We start from the raw sequence: 17,580 nt of genomic DNA, 5'->3' as shown, positions 1-17,580 counted from the left end.
GTTTCATCCCTTTGTCCCTTCTCCCAAGTCTTCACATGATAAAAGCAGCATCGCAGCTTTCATATCTTAACTGTGAGTGCAACTCTGCTCCTGGTAGGCTTTGAAGATACAAAGTGATCATCTGAGCATCAGGAGCTTCCTTAGCATTAAATACAAACACACAAAAAAAGAGTGGAAACTATGAAGCTTTGGAAACAAAGGCAGATTTCTGAACATCAAACTAGCTAAAAATCAAAATCCATTACTGCTTGCAAGTCTGCTCATAATTAACAATGAAAGGGCTTCTGGGGAAGAACTCAAATAGTAGATGTTCTGCATCTCAAATGATTATTTTTGGCTAATCTCCCTTCCTCAAACCCTGCGGTACCCAAGTACGTGCATAAGAAATGTGCATAATAATGAAGCTGACAACATACAAATACAGAAAAGCAAAGAAAAGGTCTGTAAATCCAAAGTTTAATTTCATGCTTAGCCCCAATTTGATCAAGAAGAAGAGGGAGAGGGAAAGGGATGCTGGGGGGGAAAGGGTGCTGGGGTTAAATTGGAGCTTCCTGACAAGGTGTCCATAGTGCGCAGGTCAGCTCTGCACATCCCAAGGTTTGCATGCTTGCTTCTCCTTCCCATCAACAGCATGGAAATACTGCACAGCACCAGCAGTTTCCAGCTGCAAAGATGGAGAAATCAAATGTGTGATGCCCAGGAGGCTCTCCTGTATTTCCTTCCAGCACAGGGCATCTGGCATACATCATCTAAGAATCGTAGAATGGTTTGGGTTGGAAGACGCCTCAAAGATCATCCAGATCCAACCCCCTTGCCATAAGCAGGGACACCTCCCACTGATCAGGTTGCTCAAAGACCCATCCAACCTGGCTTTGAACACCTCCAGAGATGGGGCATCCATGACTTTTCTGCACAACCTGGGCCAGGGCTTCCCTACCCTCACAGAAAAACATTTCTTCCTTAGATCTCATCTCAATTTCCCTTCTTTCAGCCTCAAACTGCTCCCCCTTGTCCTACCCCTGCACTCCCTGACAAAAAACAGCCCCTCCCCAGCTTTCCTGGAGCCTGTTTCAGTACTGGAAGCTGCTCTAAGGTCTCCTTGGGGCCTTCTCTTCTCCAGGATGAGTGAGTCTAACTCTCAGCCTGTCCTCAAATGGGAGGTGCTCCAGCCCTCGGATCATCTTTGTGGCTTCCTCTGAACTCGCTCCAACAGCTCCACGTCCTTCCTGTGCTGAGGACTCCAGAGCTGGAGGCAGGGCTTCAGGTGAGGTCTCATGAGAGTGGAGTAGAGGGGCAGAATCCCTTCCCTCACCCCGCTGGTCCCACCGCTTTGGATGCAGCCCAGGACACGGTTGGCTTTCTGGACTGCAAGGGCATGATGGATTCAGCACAAGGCAGGGCAGTGGTGGGTAAATCCCAACTTGGCTATGTGCAGATTTCCATTGCCCCAAGGCTGCCTAAATCATCCATTCTGGAGCCCTCAGGAACCAAACATCAGCTGGATCCACGTGGTAGTAACTGCATTATCTCTATAGGTGAGCAGCTGCAGTTTCTCCACTGCAGAATCCTTGGACATATGCAAAACAGCTCTGCCTCAACTCACTGCAGCCTCAAATGAGTGCAAGAAACATCACATGCACAAAATGCAAAGGATGTGGAGGAGCAGGAAGGGGGTTTTGAGGCTGCTTTGAATCCAGAGGCAGAGCAGCAACCCAGTCCCAGGAGTTGACACACACCACAACACTTAACGTGAGGTTCCCGAGCCTTATTTTGATGAGGTTGCATCTGGATAACCTCAATGCTGCTCACTCAGGAGGAACAGAGCTAAAACACTTTGGATGTGGCTGTCTCGAGACATAGGGTCAAGCTGGAGACAGTGACTCACTCACCACTGGCCGAGCGCAGATGTTTTAGGTCTGTGCATGTGGCTTGAGGCTGCTTTAGAGACAGACTCAGTGTTTTTGCACCACACAAGGGTCATTCATAAGCAGAGCGCCCAGCAATGGACTCCAGATGCAGAACCACCCAGGTGGGATGCTAGCAAAACTGGGATGAGTTCCCAGATGTGGGTGCACACCTGGCCAAACCCTGATCCTGCACCTGGGTGGCATCCAGGTATGCACCAACCCTTCTCCTCTCCTTTCCAAGTCACCACCACCAGGAGATGCTCAAAATGCGGGCTTTGAGCCTTGGTTTGTCCTTCAGTTCAGACCATCTACTGCAAATGATTCCCCCCTAAATTCAGGAGGGGCTTATCCATCCTAAACTCCAGATGGGACCCAGAACAGCAATAGCCGAAGATGCTGGAGGTCTGGATTGCCAGTGCTGGTGCTCCCACAACTGCAGATGAACCAATCTCGCTGATTTTTCAAATAAAAGCTAACAATGTAGTGGGATGAGCACTTCAAATTCACATGGGGGAGCCCCAGTGCGAGAGAAGGGGTGGGAGCATGCACAGGGGAGTGAGAAAGGGTCAGCACAACGACCTTTACTCTCTTTTCCCCAGACTCTTGTGAAATAGCCCTGAGGGGTTGGCAAGGGGGAATGAGAGAGGGCAAGCACAATGTTACCCCATGACATGGGGCATTGCTACTCCCTGGAAAATGCTTATGAAAGCTCTTGTCAGCAGAGCCCTGCCGACACATATGTGTGCCAACAATGCTTATTTGCACCAAAGGGCTCTCAGAAGCAGGATGGTGAAGTTGTCCTGTTTGCAGAGGCTGTTCTACTGCACTGCAGGATGAAACAGATCCATTTTTCTTTCTGTTGCATTACCTTTGAGGCACAAAGGCGCAAGTTCTTAGGCTGAGCCACACACCAGGCCCTGAGAGAGGACTTCCCCTCCCCCAGACATGGAAAATTAGACTTTTTTCCTGTCTTCCGTTCCTCCCCCTTTGTTTCCACATCCTTCCCAGGCATTCCTTTCATCCCTTCCAGCCACCCTTGAGGCCATCAGCATCCACAGCAGGAAGCCTGCAGCCACCACCTCGGCTCTCCCCAACCGCCCTGTATGGTGCTAAGGGAGGCTGGGACTCATCACCAAAGAGCCAGCAAGGACAGAAGGAATTGCCCCAAATTTGAGAAAAAGAACTGCTCCATGGCAGGTGGTTGGCACTGGAGGGGCTTTAAGGTCCCTTTCAATCCAAACCATCCTATGATTGATTCTATGACAGCAACTATATGCACCTTCCTAAACACTGCCGCATATGCGGTCACCTCCTCCCTGCTCACTATCATTCCCAGCAAATGAATTTACCTGGTGTCCCCGTACCCATCTCCATTGCATCATGGCCTCTGTCTCCCAACCACGCCAGACAAATTGCCTCTTCATCGAAAAGCAGATAGGGGTTCAGGGTTTGCTGGTTTGGTCACAAAGCATGAACTGCATTTTGATCTCCTGGGGAATTAATTCAGCTCAGAGCAGGGCAGCTATCTGGAAATATTAGTAAGATGTTTTCTTATCAGAGAAAAGTCATGAGGCTTTTCTTTTCTCCAATACCACCTCTGCAAGATTACTTTCACCATGGTTTTCATCAGTTTGTGATTTGGAATTAAAAAAGTAAGTTTTATCTCTAAAGCCTTTCCTTATGGTGTTTTTTTTCTTCAATGAACTCAAACCCTCCCCATCGCAACAATAAGCAAACACCATGGAGGCAGCACAGCAGCAACAGCACAGCCGACCTCAAGTGCTCATACAAGGGAAATCAAGCAGAATAAATACCTGGGCAGTGCCGAAGTGGAGCTGTAACACCACAGGACAGGATCACCTCGTCCCAAGGGAAGCGGTGACACCACAGTCCAGCCATGCAGAACTTCAAAAGATCTCGCATTGGTGAAGAACAAACCCTGCCTGGGCCATTAAGGTACTCAACCCACTTACAGACAAGATAAGCTGCAAAAGATACGTGCTGCTCACAATTTGCGTGCACACAAATACCAGGTTCAGCTAAAAAACGTGCGGATTCTTAATGCAAACTCTTAATGGTTGATTCAACACTTCTACTTACAATTAGAAGCCATGTGAAGCTGGCTGAATCTTAGAGCAGGGCACAAATGAGCTAATGCAGTTTTATGTTATTCTACCACTAAATACAACCTTAATCACCCATGGGGCTACCTTGATGTAAATGGTGGGGAGTCTGAGGCTGCACTACATCCTAACACACTTTGGACCTCAGCTCCTGCCTGGGAGATGCCCACCAGCAATGGTGCAGGACCTGGCAGAGCTGCGGGCAGCAGGGCTCGCTTAGCAGCCTCCACCGGGGCGCTGCTCACCATCTGCTGTGTTAGCTCCTAAGGCAGAGCCTGCTGTCATCCTGCAGACGGACACACAGTCCAAATCCCTCCAGCACAAACTTCCATGGCACAGCAGCAGCCCTACAGGAAAAGAACCACGATGCCATTAGTGCCCCTGCGGTGAAACGTGCCAAACACCCCTTTGAAGCCCAGTTTCCTAGAGAAACTAAGTGCTGATCATATAGTTGGCTGACCCTCCTCTCCCTAGGGATGCAGTAGCAAACTTTACCTAAGTCTGAAACGAGGTCAGAGCCTAAGGGGTGGTTTGGTTCCTACCAGCTTTGGTAGAAATTCAGCAGCAAAAGTCAGAGCAATGCAGGTAGTCCGGGCTGGCAGCCAGCTGGCATTGCAGCACACGTCCTGGCTGCCCATCAGCTGCTCCCTCCCAGCCACAATCCATGCCATTACTGTCCAGAAGGGTCATGGAGGAGGAGGAGTTATTACAGTGGTGGGAAAGGGATGATCTGAAGGAAATTGAAGCTGTGAGAGGGAATAACCCCCACACTGCTGCTCCCGGAGCAGCTGATTTCAGGAAGCTAAGCACTAGCACATCACATTTCCAGACTCACCCACACATTTCTGGAGCCCACCCTGTGCTGCGCAGAACAGAGCTTTTTCCAAGAAAAGCCTTTCCCAAAGCAGCTCCTCCATCTTAGCACCATCCTCCTCTTCCTTCTCATTCTCCTCTTCCTCCGAGGCTGCTGCCAGCAAGGAAGGGAATACGGCAACAGCAGAAGTCACCATGAAGCTCATCTCCAGCTGATGCTTTAGGCTTATAAATCGCAGCTGTCCCGTGGCAAGGTGTCAAATGTGTCATGTACAAGATGCCACATTCACACCATTATCCCCATCACAGTCCTCCTCACCACCATCTGTTTGGAGCTGGGCCCCCTCGACAGGTGGCTGGTGGGACGGCAAGAGGAACCGTCAGCTTTTTAGGGGATCTTGCAGCACGGGATACACCGACTTTCTCCCAAATACCCTGCCACCCGCTTAGGAACAGTCCCACAGGGAGATTCCCACTCACAAAGCCAGGCAAAGATGTTGTCATGACAAATTGAAGATCAGCTGTTTGCTCCCCCACACTTTTTCAGCAGTTTGATGAGCCAGGGAGACCTGGGAGGGTGAATTGCAGCATGGATGGCCTTGTCCCGTAGCAGGACCCACCAGGGGATGCAGCCATAGGTCCTACCTGGCCTGCCCACCCAAGCAAATGGACTGAGAGCAGCCCTGAGGAGAAGGACTTGGGGTGCTGGTGGATGAGAAGCTCAACAGGAGACAGCAAAGTACAATTGCAGCCTAGAAAGATAACCACGCCCTGGGCTACATCCAAAGCAGTGGGACCAGCAGGGCAACGGAGGGGATTCTGCCCCTCTGCTCTGCTCTGCTCTGCTCTGGTAAAACCTCAACCGGAGCCCTGTGTTCAGTTCTGAAGTCCTCAGTGCAAGAAGAATATGGAGCTATTGCAGCAAGTCTAGAGGAGGCCACAAAGATGATCTGAGGGGTGGAGCAACTCTGCTATGAGGACAGGCTGAGAGAGTTGGGGTTGTTCAGCCTGGGAGGAGAGAAGGCTCCAGGGAGACATTAGAGCAGCTTCCAGTACTGAAAGGGGCTCCAGGAAAGCTGGGGAGGGGCTCTGGATCAGGGAGTGCAGGGAGAGGACAAGGGGGAAGGGTTTTCAGCTGAAAGAGGGAGACTGAGAAGAGATCTTAGGGAGAAATGTTTTGCTGTGAGGGTGGGGAGGCCCTGGCCCAGGTTGTCCAGAGCAGTGGTGGCTGCCCCATCCCTGGAGGTGTTCAAGGCCAGGTTGGATGAGGCTTGGTGCAACTGGGTCCATTGGGAGGTGTCCCTGCCCATTTCAGAGGGGTGGAACTGGGTGGGCTTTAAGGTCCCTTCCAGCCATGATTCTATGATTCAAACCTGTCAGGAATATAGGCAGATTCATGACAGTTTTTTGAGTCCATGTAAATACAGTCCTCTGGCAGATTTTTTTTAACCTTCTGCCTGTGGTTTGTTTGCATTGTGCTCAAATCGAGCCCAAAGGGCAAATGTCAGCAGAAACCTGAAATAACCACATACCTCTGCACCCTCCTCATCTGCTCTTTCTGGAAATCACATGGCCTCGGGACTGAGCTTTAACTAAAGGTTTGGAACCATTCCCAAAGCCCAACAGCATCATGGAGTGCAATGCTACTTGCTGGAGCCTGGAGATGCTGGAGAGGGGATGGAGGGTGAAGAGATGCTCCTTGTCACCCCTGAACAGCACCCACCCCTGCTTCTAGCACCCCAGCCTTATCAGAGCACAGCAATCAGAGCACACCCACCCAACCACAGGCTTTGAGAGGCAAAGCAGCCAGGACCACTGGCAAGGACCTCAGGAGATGAGATTTCCAGTCTTCCTGCTACTTTTCAGCCTTTTGCAGACTTGCCTCTTGCTCCTGGCAAGCTCAGAGATGGTTCTCTTTCCACTAACACATCCCCCAGGCTCGGCATCTAGAATCATAGAATCATAGAATGGTTTGGGTTGGAAGGGATCTCAAAGCCCATCCAGTTCCACTGCCATCAGCAGGGACACTTCCCACTGGATCAAGTTGCTCAAAGTCCCATCCAGCCTGGCCTTGAACGCCTCCAGGGATGGGGCAGCCACCACTGCTCTGGGCAGCCTGTGCCACTGCCTCACCACCCTCATCATGCAAAATTTCTTCCTAATGTCTAATCTAAATCTTCCCCCTCCTGATTGAAAGTCATTCCCCCTCATCCTATCACTACAAGGCATTGTAAAAAGTTCTTCCCCAGTTCTTTCCTGTAGCCCCCTTCAGTACTGGAGGCTGCTGTAAGATCTCCCTGGAGCCTTCTCTTCTCCAGGCTGAACAACCCCAACTCTACCAGTCTGTCCTAGCAGAATCCCCTCCCTTGACCTGCTGTCCACGCTTCTTTTGATGCAGCCCAGGATATGGTTGGCCTTCTGGGCTGTGAGGGCACATTGCCAGGTCATGAGTGTCTCATCAATCAGCACCCGGAGGTGCTTCTCCATAGGGCTGCTCTCAATCAAGTTGTCTCTCTTTTAACACATCCTTCGCTCTTCTTTAGGAGTTGCCCTGCCTACTTTATAATCCTGTATTCTAAATCTAGTTCTGCTTTCTCAAAGCACATGGGAAGGAGGTTTCAGTCTTTCCACTGAAACTGACTTTTTCCTTCACCCGTGTTTCCCTAAAACTGTAATTCAAATAACTTTAATTGTATGTTACTTTCTTTCTGAATTGCCCCATGGATAATTTATCTTCTTTCACTGTAGCTGTAGGGAGTACAATCTTATCTTACAGCTCCAGCAATGCTGACAATTTCCTATCTTCTGATGCCTTCTGCTCTTTACTATGTTGGGGCTTTGTTACAGAGTTGATTAAACCAAAATTGCTTTTTGCTGCAATTTTACTGCGATCTAACCCAGAAATGCCCAAAGAATCACACTCATCTTTCACAATGCTCATCTGTTCACTGCTATAAAAGTCCTCCCTGCTCAGTCTGGAGTGTCTCTAATTCTGTACCAGCCATAATGTTTGCCATCAATTAAACCTCCCCTATTGACACTCCTCCGAGCTTTTGTAGGTGAGATTCTGGAGATACTCAGCGGAGCCCACGGTCACTCACTGCTATCTCCTATTGTTCATTTTCTCCTATTGATAAAAAATGCTTCTGCTCATAAATTACTTTTCTTTTTGTGTTTGCATCCACAAGCTTTTCCCATCCCTCTCCACCGCAGCTTCCTCAGTAGCTTTTGTTTCTCAAAGGTGCCAGAAAGTCTGAAGCCCAAACATCATTCCCAATGCACACACAGCCTAAAAGCTCCATGAGAAACCCTTGATTGTCCCTCTTTATCTCATATCCAGGCCTTAGCAGGGCCTGGCACTGAGCAACACGGCCCCAGCCCCGAATCCAGATGATCTCTGCATGACAGCAAATCCACTGTCTTCCCTTCAGTGAGCAACAGGAGTGGGATTTAACCAGGAGACTAAGGCAATCACAGCACAGGCAGTGACCTCACCAACAAGGAGCATCCTGCACGATCAAAGCAGGACCAGGAACGTGACAGCCTCAAACAGCTCCTGGAATCATAGAATCATAGAATGGCTTGGATTGGAAGGGACCTTAAAGCCCATCCAGTTCCAATCCCCTTGCCATGGGCAGGGACACCTTCTACTGCATCAAGCTGCTCAAAGCCCCATCTAGCCTGGCCTTGAACCCCTCCAGGGATGGGGCAGCCACAACCTCCCTGGGAAACCTGTTCCACTGTCTCACCACTCTCATAATAAAGAAAGTCCAGCTAATATCTTTAATTTTGATTTAGCTGGTAAAGGCTGACCTGCAGTGGTCGTGTCTGATGTGACAACCAGCACACACAACGCATGTGGTCTCCTGCTGCCAACCATCATGAGCAATCTGTGCTGCTACAGGCTGTTGTTTGTCAGCTCCATAATGCACTCCGGGTCCGGCTGTTCCCTCTGTCATCCCCCCAGTGATCCAAGCCTGATCGTCTTCATTACATTTTAATCATCGGTGTTTAGTCAAACGTATCGGTGTTTCTGCCTGGTTGGCTGCACACGGCTGGGACCCAGGGGGAGGCAGCGAGAGGACTGTGGTCGATGTGAAGCCATGATAGCACAGCTGCCATCGATGTCTGGGTCACTGGGCTGCCTCCAGCCCCATCAAACCAGGCTTGAGCATCCACATAGATACACCCGTATGTGTGTGCTCCTTTAGGAAGAGACACACCTCTTAGGGGAGCTGGGACCAGGAACCACCAGCCCAGAGGGAAGAGTAGAGAGCCAGAGCCAAATATAGCCCCAACAAATACAGCCAAATACAGCCCCAACAAGGAGTTGAGGGACTACGTGCCTCACTGAGTTGTCCCATAATACAAAACCAAGCGTGCAGTGCTTTGAGAACAGGGCAAGCTCTTCTACTTTTTGAGCAAGCTATGCTTGCAGGCCGGAGAACAAGTCCTGGGGCACTAAAAGCCCTGAGCAGCCCCATCTAGGATCCATGAGCTTAGGAGCCCACTTAAGCTCAGCCTAGAACCCCCAGTCCTTCTTTGTATTGTAGGAGTGCTGGTCTCTTCACTTCAGTTCCTATATTTGTACCCAGTTATGGGCCCTGTTGATCTGAATCCTGATCCAGACTGATTTCCCAGCATAATCTCAGGTCTGTTTTGTTACCTTGGACCTGCCTGGAGATCATGTGGCAGTGTCTGACCCTGGCTACTCTCACCATAATTGATCCTGATCTGTGGATTGATTTCCCAGCTTGATCTTGAGCCCACCTTGGTGCTACAGATGTACCTGACTGGGACTCTCGGCTGCCCCTGGCTCCCTTCTGCTCTCCTTACTCGGATACCTTGGGGCTGATTTTCCCCTGCCAGCCATGATACCGCCTCATTTCCACATTCCTTGCTGAGCAGTGCCCTTGCTGCTCCCTGGTACAACACCTCTGCCTGCTATGGGCACCCCTTGACTAGAGCCATGCCTAGTTTCCAGGCTAACATAATGTGACGGGAATAGCCTGAGTGATAAAGTGTCCCAGGCCACCCCAGACAGGACACAGAGATGTCCCCGCATGCAATGAACAGCACTCATCTCTGTGCTCTTCCACCTCTTCAAGGAGATGAAGCTAGACCCTCACTGCAGGCATTGCCCAGCCTGGCTCACACTCACCCAGAGCAAGCCCTGTGCTAATCCATGGGTGCCACCTGCCGTCTACTTCTGACGGCATCAGCCCCAGCTGTGCCTTTGCATCATGCAAATTGCTCCAGATGTTAGGGTTTTCCCCCGTGCCTTCTTGGAGGGCTCTTGTTGAGACCCTCAGTGTGCGAGAGCGAGTTGAGGTGAAGCAATGCTGTTTCTGTGCCTCCTGCCCGTGGCTGGCTGGAGCTGCTCCCAGCAAGAGCAGGAGGTTAACAAGATAAGGGAATAGCTCTTGTGTGTCTGTAACTGGAAACTAAGCTGTTGGACCTGGCCCCCTAAAAAATGGGGGGAAGAAAAACATTGCTGCATGGCTGAGCTGTATGAAAAACTTGCAATTGAGAGAAATAACTTTGGGATTGGGTCAGAGAGAGGGAAGAAAAACACTTTCATTTTGTTCCTCTTGCTCCTTTTCTGCAGAAAGTAAGGTTAGACAAACTTCAAGTTTATATCATAATAAAGCTGAAATCAAATAAGCCAAAAGCTCTCATCGGGCTCTTTGTTTACATTGCAAAGCATTCTGACCAAAATTACCCTCGCTGTCACAGTGTTTGTTTAGCGTGAAAAGAAATTTCTTCTTTGGAGAAAAAAAACCCTCAGTTAAAACATTTTGACCAGTTCTGACAAGAATATTTGAACATGTAGGAGGATGGGAGTGAGCTCGAAATAACCCAAACCCATTACCCAGCGGGGCTGGGATGTGTAAAGCCAGCTTTCTGCAAAGGAAGAAAGCACATCGATATTCTCTTCTCATCACTACCCCAGGGGCTTTCACAAAGCCTGTTTCTCTCTCATTTTACAAGTTTTTCCTTGCCCTGTCATTCCTCAAAGCACATTTCTCTCCTACTTTACAAGCTTTTCCTCTCTTCCTCCTTCTTTACTTTTTCCATTCATTCCTTCTCTTCAGGATGAAAGCTTGGAAGGAGTGTCCTCTGCAGCACAGCCTTGTTTGCAAGAGCCTGAGTGCTTTTCTGGTGACTCATGGAGATGGGTGCCACCTCTGTCTAGTGGCTCCATTCTGTTATCTGATTAGGTTAACGGTATTCCCTGCCTGCCACTGTGCCTTTGGGGAGATGAATATACATTAATCTATTGCGTAAGCCAAAGGGCAGAGCTACCGCTTAGGATGGCTGGTACACCTCTGCCAAGCAGCAAGGCAGGCAGCAACCGCGGGCCAGCAGCCGGAGCTGGAGTCTGTCTGGCCTTACGGAATGTATATACACCCATGTATTGCATTGTGTTTGCTCAGTCATCTCTTCCCCTCCAGCACAAAACAAACACAGTGCGTTATCTTGATCATGCACTCAACAATGCAGCCTCACAGTGCCAGGCATTTGCGTTTGCAAATACACCTTGTCCGTCTCTTGATTTCAGCCTGTGGATCTGGATCTGTGCTCTCTTTAGCATGTCGCCCCTCAAAGTATTAACCAATGTTGTTCAGCATTTCTGAGTCCTGAAAACAGCCGCAATGGCTGTTTCACTGCCAGACGTCAGCCAGTGTTTCGTGCTCTACCCTACATTTTCAACTTGTCAATAACAGATTCAAAAGAAGGTAACTGCGAGTGAGACTTCCAGAGGCAAAGCTTTCTTCAAGTGCCAAAGTGTATCAATAAATACAGGGATATAACAGGGATCTCAAGTGTTTCCCATTGCAAGAAGACAGGCTCCAAGATGATACATCTGATGCCTCTGCTGTTCTGCAATGTGTGAACTGAAACTGTTTCCTGAATTTGCTGCTGCTGGGTTTTATTCTTCCTCTTTGCTTTTTTCAAATCCAAGATGTTCTCTCCTGCTTTTGCCGAAATCCTAAGGAATAAATGGAGAATAGTCAAAATTGAGACATCCCAGGTGAAAAGAAGATGGGTCTTGATTGAAGGAGAAATATGGGGACTTGGAGTTACTGTATTTGGAAGCTCTCTGAGTTCCCCTGCCACTCTCAAAGTCAGGAACCACCATGGCCACACAAACACCCTACACAACACTCAATCCACCTCTGTAAGAAATCTCTTTCCTCACGATAGAGCCACTGTGCTGAACCCAGTGCTGGCAAGTTTTGTTTTTCTCCACAACTCCACTGTAGGAGCAACCTGTTGTAAGAGGATACACTCCTATGTGGTAGAATAACAGGCTTTTAGCATATATTAGCCATGGCTGTATACATGAGTGAGGCAGGAATAGATCCTGAAGTATTAGGGATTTGAAGGAACCCTGTGTATGTCCCCTAAGAGACTCTTAAAGGCAATAGCAAGCTTGGGATCAGGTCCATCAGCACAGTCCTCTTCTGGCCATGGCAACCTTCTGCTTCAGTTTCTTGTGTTGTGTGTTCACAGCACCTCTGCATCAACCACAAATCCACAGGTTAGCTCAATCTGTGCAGTGTCTTCGTTAACCGCTGTGAGTAACTCTCTCTTTTCAGAGCCTTCAAGGGAAATCCCGGCAGCCACAGCCCCACAGTCTGGCCAAGCAAAGCTCCCAGCAAGCACCCACACCGGGATGAAACCAGCAGTAAACAGGGCAGCGTTGTCCCAGGGTTGTCCCCGGGACAGAGCCAGAGGAATGCAAACGTGACAAGTGAGTTACGCAATTGTGGGGAGAAGATCCAGCAAAACAACAGTGTGCTGAGGTGGTTACAGAGGGGAAAAAAAAAAGCCTTCTGCTAACTTGGGCGCAGGCCTCTGGCAGCATGAGTCACTGTGAGCTGCCATGGTTACGAAACGAGTATTACTGTGCAGCTACAAATCCTGCTCAGAGGCAAGTACATCACTAACTAGTTCCAAACTTGGAAAATGTTCAAGTGTAGGTAAGGCCTAATACCGAGTGGGTGTCTGCAAAAGCAGAGTTAGAGCAAAAGCCTCTGGAGCTAATATTCAGCAGGCAAAGCAGCATGCAAAAAGCAGAAAGGACACTGCCATGTGAAATCTTGATTTCTGGGTGCTTTTTGCCTATTCCTTCTGGTTTGCAAGGGATACTGTCAGAACTGTTCCACAGAGAAGTAAAAAGAGGATGTTTCTGCGCCATGGCAAGAAAACAAACAGTAGTGTCACAGATGATTCAGCTGGCACAAATCGTGAGTCATGGAAATGCACCATGGAAATCCTTCAGCACAGGATGCACGGCACAGTGGAATATCTGATGCACATCAAATCTAGTTCCAGGACATCCTTGGAGAGTTAGGCACAGCCAGGACTATGTACAGCACCAGCAGGTGCCCAAATGTTTCTCATGTTCCTGCGAAGCTGCAGTCGTTCAGCCCATGATGATTGTCAGCAGAAGTCCTGAAACGCTCCATCAGCAATTTCACTGGCTTCCAGTGAGTAGCAGCGCTTTTATAAAAGACTTGTCTGATCCTCCTTTTCAGTCTCCAAGGCATAGCAGCAATAAAAGGACTTGGACTCTGCTAACCAGATGCGATGGGACAGGCATCATGGTAAAGGATGAGGGATGCACAGTCAAGCAGCTTTGGGGGTCATCAGCGCAGCACAGAGCCAAGTGCAAGGAACAGATCTGACCTGGTATCTGTGTTTTAAAGACAGGACTATAAAGAGACACCCTGCCTAAAGCTCAACCACAGGCATTTTGCAGGATGCCTGGCAGATCTGGACAACTAGGAGTGAATTTTTGTGCTTTCTGCCCCCAACTCCACCACTAATCCGGAACATCCTCCCTGCAGTGCCCTGAGGGCACCATCATCCCCTGAAGGAACAACAGCCCCTGGCAGGGCCCTCATCCTCCCTGCAGTGCCCTGAGGGAATCACGGCCCACAGTGGGGCCCTGCGGTATTGTGTCCAGTTTGGAGTCCCCAACATAAGGATATGGAACTGTTGGAATAAGCCACGAAGATGAACCCAAGGCTGGAACACCACCCATCCAAGGATAGGCTGAGAGAGTTGGGTCTGTTCAGCTTGGAAAAGGCTCCAGAAAGACCTTAGAGAAACTTCTAGTACTGGAAAGCGCTCCAGGAAAGCTGGGGAGGGACTTTTTACAAGGGCATGGAGTGACAGGATGAGGGAGAATGACTTTAATTCAGAAGGGGGAAGATTTAGATTAGACATTAGGAAGATATTTTGCATGATGAAGCCGGAGAGGCCCTGGCCCAGGCTGCCCAGAGCAGTGGTGGCTGCCCCATCCCTGGAGGTGTTCAAGGCCAGGTTGGATGGGGCTTGGAGCAGCCTGATCCAGTGGGAGGTGTCCCTGCCCATGGCAGAAGGCTGGAACTGGTTGGGCTTTAAGGTCCCTTCCAACCCAAACCATTCCATGATTCTATGATTTTTAAATGGAGGTGATTCTGTGACCCCATCGCAGCCCCTGAGGGCACCATGGGCTCAAACAGGAGCGGCAGAGCTCGCCCCGGCGCCCCTGGAGCAGAGGGGACAGGGAAGGGGGACAGAAGAGTAACAGAAGGCAGGCGGCTCATGGGGCAACATGGCGGGCAGGCTGTCACGTGACACCCGCGAGGCTGACACGTGACCCCGCGCGCACCTCCCGCCTTCCTCCTCCTCTCGCAGAGTCTCGCGAGAGCGCGCGCTGCGCTGCGGTGCGGCAGGAGAGGTCGGCGGAGAAGGACGGAGCGGAGCCTCCTCGCTCCCGCCGCCGCCCGCCTCGCCCCGCCGCCCCGCGCCTCCCCCTTCGGCCGCGGGCAGGAGGATGCCGCGCTCCGGGCCGCTCCCCGCCGCCCTCTCGCTGCTCTTGGTCACGGCCGCGCTCCTGCCGGGACCCGCCGCGGCGCAGAACGGTGAGGAGGGGAGGGAGAGGGGGGGCGGGGGCGGCTACGGCGGGGGACGAGGGTCAAGAGGGAGCGGGAGCGCTCCTCGCGGCGCGCATCAGTGGGGGCAAGGGTTTCGGGGGGAAGTGCCCGTGTTTTGGGGTCCCGCAGGGGAAGGGAGGGGGTGACAGGGCCGCGGCGGTGTCGCGGTGTCCCGTCCCCCCCTCCCGTCCCTTTTCCTGAGGCTGCCGGTGGAATGGAACATCTCCCCCCCGCCTACTGAACCTGCATCTGCCGGGCTGCCTTAAATCATTTATAATGCCATAAACCCGTAGTTCCTTAGCAACTGCAGAGGTCCTCTGATAGGAGCGTAAAAGGAGAAGGAAAAAAACCCCCTTCTCTCTCCTTGGTAGGATAGCGTGAGCTAAATCGAGCGCGGCGTGCCTCCTCCCCGATGAGTTTGCAGCCAAGTGCAAGGCAATTGGTGGCGGGAGGGAGCGGGGCCGGAGCCTGGCTCCTGCCTGGAGGGAGGTCCTGCAGCGCTCATAAAAATGCGTGTCTTATCGTGCCATCCGAAGGAGAGAGCGAGCCGCCAAGGCAGGTTTGATCACATCCAGAAGTGCCCTTTCTGGAGCTGCTTCATATGTAGCATCACGGTGGAACTGATATCGGGGATGCTCTGGCCTATAAATGCAGCGAAGGGCAGAGATCTTGGCACAAAAAAGACTGATCTATGGCCATTTCATCTTTCTTTCTCTCTCGTTTCTCCCTGCTATGCAGACGTTATTCAGTCCTAGCATTTTCCTTCCATTGAGGTAAATTTTTGCCTTGCAGCATCAGGTCAGCTTAGTTGGCTGCTTGCTCTAGAACATGGGTGCTTTTGGTGTGTTTGATAATGATAGGAGAGATGTAGGTGAAAGAAATAACATTCCAAAGATCTCGTATCAGAATTATTGCATCATTATATGCAGGTTTTGCAGTCTGAAACCAGAACCGAGCCTCATTTTTCCTGTGAGGGTGGTGAGGCACTTGCCCAGGTTGCCCAGGGAAGCTATGGCTGCCCCATCCCTGTAAGTGTTCAAGGCCAGGTTGGATGGGGCTTTGAGCAGCCTGATCCAGTGGGAGGTGTCCCTACCTGTGGCGGGAGGCTGGACCTAGGTGAGCTTTAAGGTCCCTTCCAACCCAAACTATTCTTTGATGATTCTATGATATCTGTTAACAGAAGCAGCTTTGGCATCCATGCTGTCTGAATGAAAACTGTAGGCTTTCTGCAATATGAAGGAGTTCTTGCAGGGCCTGAGAGTGTCTAGGCAAATTCCATTGGTGTTCAGTGAGAATTAGGGACCTGACTCCCATGAACTTCTGGGAGTGTGCTGGTTGAGCTGTGTCGTGATAAAGTCTGGCTCTCTGTTGCAGGGGTGCTGTCTGCTCCCTGTGATAGCTGTGTCATCTGAGAATCTGCTTGGCAGGCTTAATCTGCCTGGTCTGTGTTTCCCGTGTATTTGGGTGAAGCAAGGTGAGCAGCCTTTCGGCACACAAGTTAAAGGGGTTGTGTGTCTGGAGCTGTTCCTGTGCAGAGCTACCAGGCAAGGTGTCAAATGCTGGTAGCTGCTGTAACAGTTCCAAATAGCTGTTTGGTTTGCAGTGCAAACATTCAGCGTTTAACAGTAGTTAAGCATTGTGACTGTATGAAATGAATTTTTGGGATAGATCGAAGGCTTCAGCCTCTGTGTTGTAATCATGACTTCCATTCCTGACATGAAGCTGGCCAAGCAGCAGCAGATCTTGGCAAGAGGTGAGGCTGCGACCCCAGGTGTATCTTGAAAGCTCATTAATTTTTATTTGGTTAACCAGGATCATCCTATCAGTGAAATGGAAAGGGAGGTTCTGAGTATCTGTCCTGCTGTAGGAGTTCACACAGGTGGGTGAAAACCTGCCTGTAAAGGAGTGGAGTGTTTGAAGCCAGGTGAAATGTGTCTGCCCTTCGGGATAAGGTGCATTGCTGCTGTTCCATTTTTACCCCAGTTTGATTGCTGTTGTCACAGAGGGAAAATGAATTTCAAGATCGTAGGCCCTGCCACAGAGGAACTGTGTTCTTTCAGAAAATAACAGCCAATGAGATGCTTAATGAAACAGAACAATTCCTGTTTTGCTTCAGGATGAAGAATAGGTACAGCCATTTCCTGAGCTGTGCACGCTCCTTGTAAGTAATTAAAAACACAGTGCTATGGTTTGAACAGATGTTAGTATGTCAGTGACAACATGTTTAAAAATGAAACATAGCTGACACACAGGTGTGTGCTTTGCAGGTATATGGAAGGATCCCAAAGCGTATGTGCAAGAATTGCATTATCCATTATTGATACGGAGCCGCCAGGGTAGGGAAAGGTGATAGTCCAAGTGCGGTTAAACATACAGTAACACTATGTGCGTGTAGGGTCATAAAGGAGTGGTCGTGTACTTGTTGAAACTGGAGGGCATGTCACCTCTCACTTGGCACAGAAAACACCCAGTGAAATCCTGAGTGTGTCTGGCCTTTGTTCTGCTTCTGACAGGAGCTCACTGTTGAATCACTGGTGATTTTTCCAGAATTAAGGTAATTCAGTTATTTTTCAATTGGATTCACCTATAGGTTTAAGCTCGCTGAAACTGCAAGTAGGTGTTTGACACTTCTATGGATTTTTTTTAAAGCAGTTGCATAAACACCTAAAGATCACAGCAAAATCTGGATGTCAGTAATCTAACTTTTTCTGAGTATTTGTCTGAGAAACTTGTCAGGTCCTTCAAGGCCACATTTCTGACGCACACTAGCTCTTTGCTCGTATCCAGAACACAGCTGAGATGAAG

The 17,580-nt window shown here is 50.0% G+C and overlaps 1 protein-coding gene across 2 annotated transcripts in view; it reads left to right on the top strand.

Moving 5' to 3' along the window:
• The first annotated feature begins 14,530 nt into the window (after nt 1-14,530).
• NPTN (neuroplastin) overlaps nt 14,531-17,580 on the top strand; it is a 56,123-nt gene continuing 53,073 nt past the window's right edge. For both annotated transcript variants that reach the window (XM_054077333.1, XM_054077332.1), the window contains exon 1: nt 14,531-14,763. In XM_054077333.1, coding sequence (XP_053933308.1) covers nt 14,676-14,763 — 88 coding nt within the window. In that variant the 5' untranslated portion in view covers nt 14,531-14,675. The remainder of the gene's footprint in view (nt 14,764-17,580) is intronic.

The sequence above is a fragment of the Cuculus canorus genome, chromosome 12, assembly GCF_017976375.1.
Source record: "Cuculus canorus isolate bCucCan1 chromosome 12, bCucCan1.pri, whole genome shotgun sequence".
Classification (NCBI taxonomy): domain Eukaryota; kingdom Metazoa; phylum Chordata; class Aves; order Cuculiformes; family Cuculidae; genus Cuculus; species Cuculus canorus.
This window is presented reverse-complemented; position numbering and strand designations above follow the sequence as displayed.